Consider the following 12,460-nt stretch of genomic DNA (forward strand, 5'->3'; position numbering starts at 1 on the left):
GTTCTCTGGGCAGTGCAGACGAGCTGCAAGAGTAGCTCATGGTGTCTTGTTAATGATATACAGGAATTTTTCTAGTATGGATGAGGAGGTGATTATTCCCTTGTATAAGGCAATGGTCAGGCCACACCTTGAGTACTGTATACAGGTCTGGAGGCCTCATTTCAAGAAGGATGTAGAGCTGCTGATACGAGTACAGAGAAGGGCAACAAGATTAGTGAATGGAACAAAGGGGTGCTCTTATGAAGAAAGGCTTAAGTTTTGCAAATTACAGTGTCTGGAGACTAGGCACCGGCGAGGTGATCTGATAGAGGTGTATAAAGCCTTGAAATGGTTTTAGCATGCTCAATGCTGATGGGATTCTTCCTCTTGCTCAGAATAATCACCTGAGAGGGCATAAATTCAGATTGAGAAAAAGACAGATGTAGGATAGATGTGCGGAAATTTGCCTTTAGCCAGCGGGTAGTTGGTTGGTGGAACAGAATTCCATCCCTTGTTGTGGAAGTTGATAGCCTAAATAAATTTAAGGCTCAGCTGGACAGGTATTTTGAACAAATGGAGGGATGAAGTGGAAGTTTTTTTTTTTTTTTTTTTTTGTTTGGCTGATGCTGCATAAGCTTTCTTTCTTGCATCATATGTCTCTACTAATGCTAATGCTAGATTCCATCCACTCCAGGTACCTTTCTTATGTTTAACTCGACAATTTCTCCTCCACTTTGCTCTCAGTTATTACAAAATCATTTAACTCCCTGTTAGTTTGATAAATATCTGGCCCTCTCCTCCTTGAATAACTTCTCGTGTGTGAATGTAGATGCAAAATACTCATTTAGTTCGGCAGCTATCTGAGAATGATCATCTACACTCAAACCATTGATATCAAGTGGACCAATCTGATTCATCCCCTTCCTTTTAGAGTTTATGTAAGGAAAGAAGTTTTTGCATCGCTTGCCAAAGATTTTTCATAATCTGCCTTCGGTCTCCTAATCTCCTTTGTGACTTGATTACAGACTAGCTTGTATCTACCATAGGCTTCTGTGTCACCTGACAATTTATGTGCATTCCATATGGCGCCTCCATAGCCAGGTGGGCAGGAGCAGCAGTGCATAGCACATGCTTCTTGATTAGACCGGGATTTGAGCCCATGACCACCAAATACGGAGGGTGCGGAATGGTCAGGGAATGACCACCACATATCCCCGGAGCAATATGGCCTTAGTTGCTAATGCTTCTAAAAACCAAATAACAACAACATCCCATGCATTTTTCTTCTCTGCCACAAGTCTCATTGGTTCGTCTGACATCCATTTGGGCCTGAACCTAGAGCAGTATTTCTTAGTTGGAACAAAAAGCTTAGTAGCTTCCAAGATTACTTCCTTGAATGCTTTCCATTTAGAATTTGCTGTTGATAGCATCATCAGTTAGTCCCACTGTATAGAACCTAAAAAATCTCTGAGACCACTGTAGCCGCCTTTACGAAAGCAAAAACCCTTCCATTTACCCCTGATCACTGCTGATAATCAGATCAAGAGTGTTACTCCCTCTTGTGGTGCCTCGATGGGCAGGAGCAGCAGTGCATAGTACATGTTTCTTGATTAGACCGTAGTTCGAGCCTGTGACCACCAAATATGGAGGATGCGGAAAGGTCAAGGCATGACCACAGCATATCCCTGGAGTAATATGGCCTTAGTTACTAATGCTCCTGAAAACCAAACAACAACAACTCCCTCTTGTTGCCTCGCTAACATGCTGCTCATACTTATGCTCATAATATTACAGAGGTGTAAATGCACCTCTGTAATATTAGATAAATATGCTGGTAATGCTGTTTCATAATTTGTTTCTTGATAGCTGGCTATACCAGCAAGAAAATCAGCCTGTTGCAGGATAATAGTACTCACTCTTGAAACACACTTTAAAGATCTCTGGGTCCATATTCTTTCAGGGATGTATAATGTTTTAGGTATTTCCAGGTAAGGAAGAATTATTTGGTCTCAGGTTCAAGGAATTCTTCCTTCCCTCCCCAGATTTTTCTCAACCCCTGTTCAATTTGCTTCATACTTGAGGGGGTCACCAGCATCTTAGATTTAGTATTATTAAACCTTGCACATAGAGGGTATACCCAGGGTTGTTAAAAGTCTCCCCCCCCCTTTTCTCCTTTGATTGATAAGAATGATTGAACTTTCTTTCATTCCTTGCCAAGTTTCCTTTCTTAGAACAGTTATATCACTGATGTCCCATGGTCTGAATCTTGTATTCGCAGTAATTCCCAAACAGTTCAGTTGCCTTTTATCTGATAATTTATTTTTAGAAATGAAAACAGAGTACAGCTCCCACATTTCTATTGGAAAGAGCAACACCCCGGAAAGCAAGTTGTTGGTGATTTCAAGGACTACTGGCAGTCATCATATAAAAACATAATTCATGTTCGTGTGACACAAGGCAGAAGGGAACGAAGCGACCGTCTGACTAGTAAATAATAATTATCGACTATTTCTGCTGCTTCTTCTTCTGGAGTTATAGCCAATGGTGAGCTGTGAATATTTTAACAATGGGCTTGCACTTTTGCCGACTTTTTGATGTGAAACATCCTTTGTTGTAGGGGGGTTACCTACTGAGTAAATCTGATTGGTCACAGAAGTGACATCTGCCAGAAGTGCTTCCCATGCTCACACCACTACCACAGTGCTGTGAGACACTACAGCAATCCATGTGGAGCACTCACTAGTAGTATGATTAGAGCACATGATGTTTTTCATGACCATTACAATATCTCGAGTTCTAACTTCTTACAGAATTTTTGAATAGTATGATGTCACAATCATACTTCCTGCAGTTACTACTGCAGTAAGTATGATTGCAAGTATTTGTCATATGATTGCAACAATACAAAAATTTGTGAACAATTTCTTTTTTTTTTCGTCTAGCATTTTTGCATAGGCAGCTGTTCGGGACACCTAACATTCCATTGCTAGGTGCCCCGAATAGCTGCATATGTTGTTTCAACTAAGATCGGGTACCTCAATTGACACTCTTTTCAGAGACATTGAAATACTTTGCAGTAGCAAAGTATTCAAATACATCTCTTACTTTAGTTATCGTAAATCCATTGTATTAATTTTGTAAATCCAGAAATTATGGAAATTTGTGAACGATCAATAAAATATTTACAATACAAAAGCTCTTTTTTTTTGTAATCAGTATATATACAAATCAAAATATCTAAAAGAAACACGAATGATGTTTCACATAAAACCATCTAACACGCGTGATCAGCAGATGTGTGACTTTTTTATTCTTTTTTTTCATAACTAGGGAAATACAATGGATAAATTTTTTTTCACGATAAAATTTTTAATATTGCAAATAAAAAATAACATGAAATATTTCCCATATCACAAATAACAAAAACTATCACAAAACATTCCACAATATAAAAAATATTACATAAAAAAACAAACTATTCTCGAAAAAAAAGTAAAGTGCAGCCATTATCAACCCACTGCAGGATGGAAGCCTCCTCAACAATTCATGTTGAGGGAAATGGACCATAATCTGCCACGCTGGTCCAGTGCGGGTTGGCAGATCGACCGTATTCAGCAGTCAGGGGCTTGAACCCCGGTCTACTCAAAGAGCGTGTGCTACTGCACTCCCGCTCCTGCCCACTCGGCTACGGAGGCCGTATTCTCGAAAAGGTACACAAAAATCACAGATTACATGAAAAAAACTATTACACAAATATTCAAGAAAGATTTATTCTAAAAATTGCCATATAGAATTTACTTTATTAATATTTGTTGTTGATTTTCTGCTTTGCGAAGCTGAGCAATAATTACAGAGGTATGATTTGACATAACGATCCATATCAAATTGAAGCAATGGTTTTCTGTTTAGATGTATGATCATCATAATCTGCAACATGTTTAATTGTCAACATTATTCATTCATTCACACAATATTATTCATTATGCTGAAAGCTCATTCAGCTTCAGCACTGCTAATCACAATGGTTTCAAAGATATTTCTGGCTTTCTTAATTGAAAAGGGAATTTCACTTGATTTTAAAGATAAACTGTCTTCAACAAAATCTCTAAAAATCATAATTTTTATTTCGTATTTTATCAGGAAACAAATTTGTTATTCACTTTTCACCATCTTGGCACTGAGATGAAAGATCTTTCATATTCCGTGGTTTCCGGTAGCATATGTTTAAAATTTTTTTCAATTCCTCATCGTCAGTGGTATCATTATTTTCTTTATTTAATTTAAAATCACTCTGTTGCATTAATAACTTGTCACGAGGTAATTTTTTAAATGTGTTCTTACTTTCGATTTTGATTTCTTCAAATTCTTTCCACTTTAACATGCTCCCAATTTTAGCTTCATAATTTCCTTCAGAATTTTTCAAATTAGCAATAGCATTTATAGTTTGGATGATTAATTTATCTGCTTTTACCACAGTGAATCTGTAAAGCTTCTGAAAGGTAAGAGAGCTTTTGCAGGATGTCGATGAACGGTGCTAAATGGTTAAGAAATTCCAGATTTAAAAGTTGATTTAATAATCCGGAATATTTAACTTCTGATTCAAAATGTTTGCACAATGCGGGATAATTCCCTTAACCCGCAATTGCCATTCACAAGATACAAGCTGCTCATCGTAGCCCGAACACATGGCTGATCTTTATAGTTTCGACATTGAATTCGTTAGCAATAATCCTTAATTCATGCTGGGTTTTTGGAGATTGGTGATATAATGCGTACAGGGCTTTTTTTTTTTTTTTTAATGTATGCCTGTATGTCATTATATTTTAGAACATTTTTTACACACTGAAACCCTCGACACAGTTTCAAAATTTGCCAGCATTTGGTCTTCAGAAAGTTTACTTAATATCTTAGTTGCCTCATTCCCCCCCCCCTCCTCTATGTTGCTACTGTCACTAGTTCTTTGATTATTGTTAAAAATGTCAGAATAACATGGATATTCAGCTATTGTGACCATGTAAACATAGACGGAAGAAATTTACTGGAAGGCGTGGATCACTCACTTCTTCGAAAAACATATGCCTGTTGTTTGTCGGAGTAAAGGGAACCACAACACTGGTTGACCGGAGGCTATTATCCGTGTCAGGTATCTTCTTAATCTATAGACTTGCTATGGAAAGCATGTTGACTAGCGCGACTTCTCAGTATGTGACTGCTTAGGTTTTAGGGACACCACTAACATTGTGAAACGGTAATCTCTTTCAGCCTAAAGGCCAGAGGTGAGAACGATAAGTACAAAGTTGTCTCTTGTAATCTGTTCATTACATGGAAATTTTCTTTGTTTAATGGAAACTATTTTAAATGTAATTTCCAAGAGGAATTTAAAAAAAATTCTCTATAAAGAAGTTGGTTAAACAGAGGTCCGACTGTAATTAAATCAAAAATGAAGCAATTTTAAAATACATAACTGATCGATTGTGTCATTAAAATGCTGGGGATGGGGCCCTGCTCGCCCCACTATAGTTTCAGCTCTTAATACTCAATAATTGCATTCAGGATTTCATTTGTAAAATAAATGATAGTCTCAACAGTGGGCTCGCAAATTTTCAAAAAAATAACAATGGGCTCTCGCGAGCCCACTATAGCTCACCACTGGTTATAACCCATAGTGGGTCTTAGCCTACTCGATGATGTTCCACCAGTAAGCCCTCCAGAAGTCAAACTTCTCCAACTTCTTATTCTCATGATCTTTAAGTCCTCTCCTACATCATCCATCCATCTTTTCCGCAGTCTTCCTCTTGCCCTTCTACCAGTAGGTTTCCATTTCATTATCCCCTTAGTTGTTCTGCTGTCATCCATTCTCATAACATGTCCCAACCAGGCAAATATCTGGCTCTTCACAAATCTGACGATGTCTGTACCCTGAATAAGATTGTCAAGTTCATGGTTCATTCTGACCCTCCATGATCCATCAACATCTTGTATGGGCCCAAAGACTTTTTGCAAAATTCTGCGCTCGGATACTCTCAACAACTACTCATCTTTACTCATTAATGCCCAAGCTACACAACTGTATGTTACAACTGGTCTCATGAGACTTTTGTGTATGCTTAATTTTAAATGTCTGTTCAATATTTTGGACTTCATTAGTTTTTCATGTGCATGGAAGCATCTGTTTCCACTCAGGATACAGGATTCACTATTGCTTATATTACAATATTGCAAATGATATTATGCAAGTTAATTATTTATTTAGATTATTAAATTGATTATTTTGTTATTGTAAATAGATTATTTTTATTTGTAAATTATGTTACATAAAATGTTTCTAACTCACTTCACAATTTAAATAAAGATAATTATTGCATCAAATAATATTGTTTTAATAATGTTAAATTATTCTTAAAGTCTTGCTCACTTTAACAAGATCACTCATACATAATATGTGTGATCTTGTTAAAGTGATCAGAAAGCAAACTGTCTGACAAAAGATTAGCTATCCGGTTTAATTTCCGATTTGATGCTTATCATTGGCACATTTGTAATTTATTGATTCCAAAAATAGCAAGCATTGTAAAAACAACCAAAAGTATATTGCAATAAATTGTTTTTTACAACAAGTAAAAGCAGAAAAGCAAAAAGTCTATAATAACAACAATTTTAATTTTTTTGTATACTGATGCTCATTATTTATAAATTATTTATTATTACTTTTTCTATACTGATGCGGAGGCCCTTTGTAATGTCAGACCCTAAGCTGTAGCTTGTTTAGCTTATGCGTAAATCCGACTGTACCTGAGGGAGCATAAATTCAAATTGAGGAAAGACAGTTGTTAGAATAATACATGTGCAGAAATTTGCCTTTATCCAGCTGGTCGTTGTTTGCTGGAGCAAACTTCTCTCTGTCGTTGTGGAAGTTGACGGCTTAAATAAATTCTAGACAGACCTTTAGAGTGAATGGATTGGAGAAATGAGAATTTTTTTTTTGGCTGATGCTATACAAGCTTGCTTTCTTGCATCATATGCCTCTACTACTGCTAATTAGCAGCGAATCATAATGTCTATCCATAATGTTTCTTTATGGAAACTGAATTGGAAAATACTCTAGCTTAAAAGTTCCCACGAAAGTTTTTTTCTTTAATTCAACGTCAATTTAGCCAACAGTTTCCAAAAACCTCCTTTTTGGAGGGGGTATTTTTTTAAGTTTCTGGCTCACCATAGAGTGAAGCAATATGGATATGAATCAGTTCTTATTTAACATAAGTCACCTTTAAGTACTTGATGCACTGTCCCCCCCCCCCCCAATGTATAACTAACTCATTATATTGGTCCACCAACTACTCCTTTGTCAAATTAATAACATCATTATTTGACTCACCATGTCACCCTTTCAAATAGGCAGCAACCCATAGGTGAACAGAGTTTATGTGATCAGGAGTGTTGTGCGAGGAGCCCACTGCACAATATTTGGCCTTCAATCATGAAATTTGAGTGGCAAGGAAGAGTAATATCCATAATGTATTTATCCTTCAAAAGGGTAAATCTTCTGATTGAAGGTAATTAATGAATGTCACTCCTTCTTTCTTCCAAAAAAACCAGTGCGTCACTTTTGTAACTGATGACACCATTCAAAATTTCTTGTTGCAAGAAGGTCCTTTATGATGCCACACCGTGGATCATTGTAATGAATCCAAGTTTTAGCTATGGTCACTAGTTGGCTAAGAAACTTGTTTGAATCATAGACAAATTTTGTAAGAATCATCTTTGAACTTTTTGTTTGAGATCCAACAAAAATTGAAAGAGGTACTGTATGAGATAACAAAATAGGGCTTTTAAAAGTATTTTTAGCGGTGACTGAATTGCTGGACAAATAATGTTATCTCATAGTGGAGCTATTTTGAAGGGGTTTCCATGAAAAATTTATTTTATCACATTCTGGAAATTTTGAATAACACATATTTATTAACTTAAGCATTTGTTGAATTTCCTTTTATATACTTAAAATTTATTTTTTAAATGAAAATATACTGGCTTTTCTTTTTTCAGCTGCTGTATCAGAAACTAGTACTAACAGTCGCACGGTAGTTGATTCGTTTCGGCCAAATCATTCTGGTAAACAAGTTCAGACAAATACTACAACAGTAACAAATACTGTTTCTTCCGTTGGACCTTTGCTAAATGAAATCACCACAAAAAGGAAAGGTGACTATATGCGACCAGGACCAAGAAAAGTGATGAATCCAAATAATGATAGGTGTACTTTAGAATTGAAAAAAGTACCAAAGCAATTGAACACAATTGCTCAGTTGAATAATCACTTTTCAAAATTTGGAACAGTAGTTAACCTTCAGGTAAGAAACTTCCTTTAACATTTTATTAGCAAATTGTTATTATTGTGTGTGTGTGTGTGTGTGTGTGTGTGTGTGTGTGTGTGTGTGTGTGTGTGTGTGTGTGTGTGTGTGTGTGTGGACACACAGGCCACTTTGTTGAGCAGCTTGGCACATGATTTCAGGGTTGTTGTGCTAATTAGTTGAGTGATATATTATACCAAACATGATGTATGTCACTTGTCTTATTCTTTTCTTGATAAAGAAGTCTACATTAAGATGCAACTCTCCATGGACCACATCTTGCTTCATTAGGTGTTCTTAATCATTGTGGAAGAATATTCACACATTTATGAACTTCTCAGCAGTTGAAGGTTTCATTGAGGATCTTTGCATTCAGATTCTTTGTGGGAAGGCTTTTAATGATTTTGTCATCTTGGTCTAAGGTGTTCACCCCTTACAGGGCCATCAGATTTTCATTGGACATAGTCTCTGTTTGTTCACCCAATCTTAAGTTCTGATTTTCAAGTCCACTTGATTCATAAGCTGAACAACTTCCTTTGTGGCACCTTCACAAAACCTTCAAAATTTATAATTCTGAGCAAAACTGCTTCTAGCAACCATTCATCATTGATTCCTTTGTCTCAGCCTATAGTCTCCAATGTTGTTGACTGAATTCCAGATGTTAACTTTTCCATAATCCTTTAAGTTAGGCCTGCCTTCCTTGTGTGATGGCCTGGTTGGCTTTATTGCTTGAATGTGGTTATGACTATTTGATCCATAGGCTGAATATTGCAGAAGATATTTGGAGGCATAAACAGTGTTAATTTGTGAGTAAAAAGCCTCTAGTGAACGTGCAGGAGCATTATCCAAAAACCAGCAATGCCATAAATGCTAAATAATTCCTGCTGTAATAATACTGAAGTCTAACTGCTGGAACATAATGGAGACTAAACCGATCCTAAAGAAATTGTTCCCATTTGAATTAGATTTCCAAATGCAACAGTGTGAGCCCTTTGTTAGCTGCCTTGTGCCTGGGTGCAGCTTTCTCCTCCTTTGACAAATAGGTTTTGTGCAGGAATCCTTTTCCAAAACAATCATATCTTGTCAACATTAAAAATTTTACAAGCAGAATAACCCTTCTCTTTAATAATTTTGAAAAGTGTTTTCATAAATCCTAGTGCATGCCACTTGTTTTTTGCTAGTAGATTCTCCAGTTAATCTAATTTTGTGAACTAGCCTTGGCTGCATAAAATCCTGGAGCATTAGCAGCACCTTTGCCCAAACATTTCTTTTAGTATTACAAACTTAGCCTAACCTTGAGTGATTGGTAGATTCACTGGAATGTTATTTTTGTTTATTACTTTGTTACTTTTGTTAATTACAATCTAACTTTATTATAATGGACATTAAGGGAAAGACAAAATGTAACCATTACTCACTACATCAGTGATGAGTTAAATCAATCAATCAAACCTATTTTTTTAATTCTCAATAACTTGATAAAAAGATAGATTCAAAAAACAAAAGAAATATTAGAGAGGAAAAAAATAATATTAGTATATACTTACATATTATTTGTATTAATATGCTTGTATAAACTACAGTACACAATTTATTTCTCCATAATTAAAAACAATATTAATTTATAATAAACGATTTCCTGTTTTGTTGACTGTGCAGGAGTATATTCCAGGGTGGGTAGAGGGAGCATATGCTCCTTAACCAAAAATTTGAAACTAAAGAAAAAGAATGCAGGAGGTGTTCTAAAAAAAACTCAAAAGCCTGGTAGCTATGCCACCTTACGATGATACCTGGATCTAGTCGGCATTCCCCCCCCCCCACGATGATACCTGGCTACATCACTGTGTCAGCATTGTAGATGTCTTCGTCATTGAAATCTTTCCTGATTTCTGCTCAAACACTGTCAATCCATTAGTTTGCCATTATTGGATCTGCAGATAGAGATTCTCCACTAATTTTTGCATAAACGATGATCTAGCACTTCTTTGTGTAGCAAACCATTGAAGCAGTGCTTCTCCGACGATTTGTAACCTCACATTTTTTAAAATCTTTTTCGGATATGTTCTTTTCCATTGCCCGACAGTGTTGATACCGTTGAAGATGACAAAGAATTTTTTTTTTTTTTTTTTTGCATGACGTTCTAACGAATAATTTTTTTTGACTTTTTGGCGAATCAAGAGAGCCTTCTGACTAATTTTACTTTAAAATGACAGTAAAGTGACCTCCATGTAAACAGTTATTATTTCCAAAATTCTTAATTCCCGAAATAAATTTATGATTCAGTGAATACAAGACAATCTGTAAAGTGGGTAATGTGATCATAGAAATTACAATGGAACACCAATGCACTATTGGTGTTCCACTTGTAATTCCCCTGCCCCCAGAGGACAAGGTAAGGTTATAAACTAGTCCCTAATCAGATGCGGGTGATCATAAATGCTTTGTCACCCCTTTCATTTTTGTCTATTCTAAGAATTGGGTTTTTTCCGACTACCTGAGCAATTAAGAATGTTTACATAGTTACCAAATTTGTATGGTATATCTGTGTAGTACGCTCATTATAACAGTGAGTGATTGTATGGGAATACATGTAAATTAAAATCATTATGGCTTTTTTGCTCATTACAGCCGTGATCTCATTATTTCCGCGCTCATTATAACCAAGTTCGACTGTATATTATTCAAAACTCCATGGCCATTTTTTTTAAAAAAAATTAAAATAGTCACAGCTGTGTATCAAACTATGGCTGTTTTAAATGTTTTAACCATTCAGAATTGAACGTGTGTATGGAACTTTATTTCCCCCTTTCCAATTTGGACCCTTGAATATGTTCGGAATTTTTTTAACATACTTTTGAAATGCCCTATATATATATATATATATGCTGTCATTTTTTTAAGGTTGGTTGTCAGTCAAATTTTAGTGATCTTTCTATTTCTTCAGTCACTTCATTCCCTCTCATCTTTTTAGGTATAACCATCGAGTGCATAGTTTCAACATTTTGTACATGGTCTTTAATTTTATCCTTCAAACAATCGGATATATAGTCAAATGACTTAAATCCACTGAGCATCTGATTGACAAAAGATTCTCTTCTTGAGGCATGCCTAATTATTTCAAGCTTTGTCTCAATTGTAATTTTATGCTTCTTATCACTATTATTAGCTTTCATAAAGTGAAAGTGCATAAATTATTTATAAAATAATAATGGCAAATGTATTAAAATTTTTAAATAACTGCTCTAACAGGTACTTCTGTGCAGACCGAGATGATGACACTTCTGAAACTGCTGATAGGCAGGTTGAATGACGTGGTGACTCAAGTTTTTTTGTCAGTTTGCTGGTGTCCAAAAGACTGGACTGCATCTAATTTAAGGGTGTCACTGTATGATGTTTGAAAGAATAAGTCTGAATGTTGTATGTTTGAAAGTCGTGTACTGCCTATATTGTTCATTGTATGGCCAAGTTCATTATAAGGACCACTTGAAAGTCCACCTGACTGAATCTATTGGCAACTTTCTAGCAGGCTTCTGGATCAGATAGTGTATAATCTCGCTGCCTCTACTCTTCTATATAGTGATTGGAGGGAGCCTGAGTGGTGTGTGTGTGTGTGTGTGTAGCATTGTCGAGGCTACATTATGTCAAGGAGCTGGGGGTACATTCTTGCCTTGCATATGCCATATATAAGAATTTCATCACTTCATACAGCATGTTCCTCTCCTCTCATATTTTCTTACTACTGAATTCATCATGAATTATCAAACTAATACATCAAACTTATCTGCGAAAAGGTCTAAACCTTCCAAACTTTTCCTCATTCATTTCATAAATACATGTCTCACTTCCAATCTCAATGATACCCATTTCCACTTAGTCTGCCAAACCCCATGTACTCCTGACAGAATCTCAATTATCAGTTGATTCAACCACTACCCATCTCAGTTGTCCAATTTATTCATTGTATGATTCCTTTTGCTTTAAAGGTGGTACTTGTGCATATGTCCAATCTGGTATTCCCTGTCAGAGATTTAGTCATTTGAAATCTTCTGGCTTAAAATCTCTCTACCACATTCTATTCTATTCATTCTATCTGTCAAATTCATCTGTTGCCTCGATCTTTCTCCCAACTCCAC

The 12,460-nt window shown here is 36.0% G+C and overlaps 1 protein-coding gene across 2 annotated transcripts in view; it reads left to right on the top strand.

Moving 5' to 3' along the window:
- swm (Zinc finger protein swm) overlaps positions 1–12,460 on the top strand; it is a 370,487-nt gene that overhangs the window by 205,917 nt on the left and 152,110 nt on the right. For both annotated transcript variants that reach the window (XM_090372448.1, XM_090372445.1), the window contains one exon: positions 8,023–8,327. In XM_090372448.1, the coding sequence (XP_090228574.1) occupies positions 8,023–8,327 (305 nt within the window). The remainder of the gene's footprint in view (positions 1–8,022; positions 8,328–12,460) is intronic.

Source organism: Mastigoproctus giganteus, chromosome 1 (genome assembly GCF_048544385.1).
Source record: "Mastigoproctus giganteus isolate SK-2022 chromosome 1, ASM4854438v1, whole genome shotgun sequence".
NCBI classification, from domain to species: domain Eukaryota; kingdom Metazoa; phylum Arthropoda; class Arachnida; order Uropygi; family Thelyphonidae; genus Mastigoproctus; species Mastigoproctus giganteus.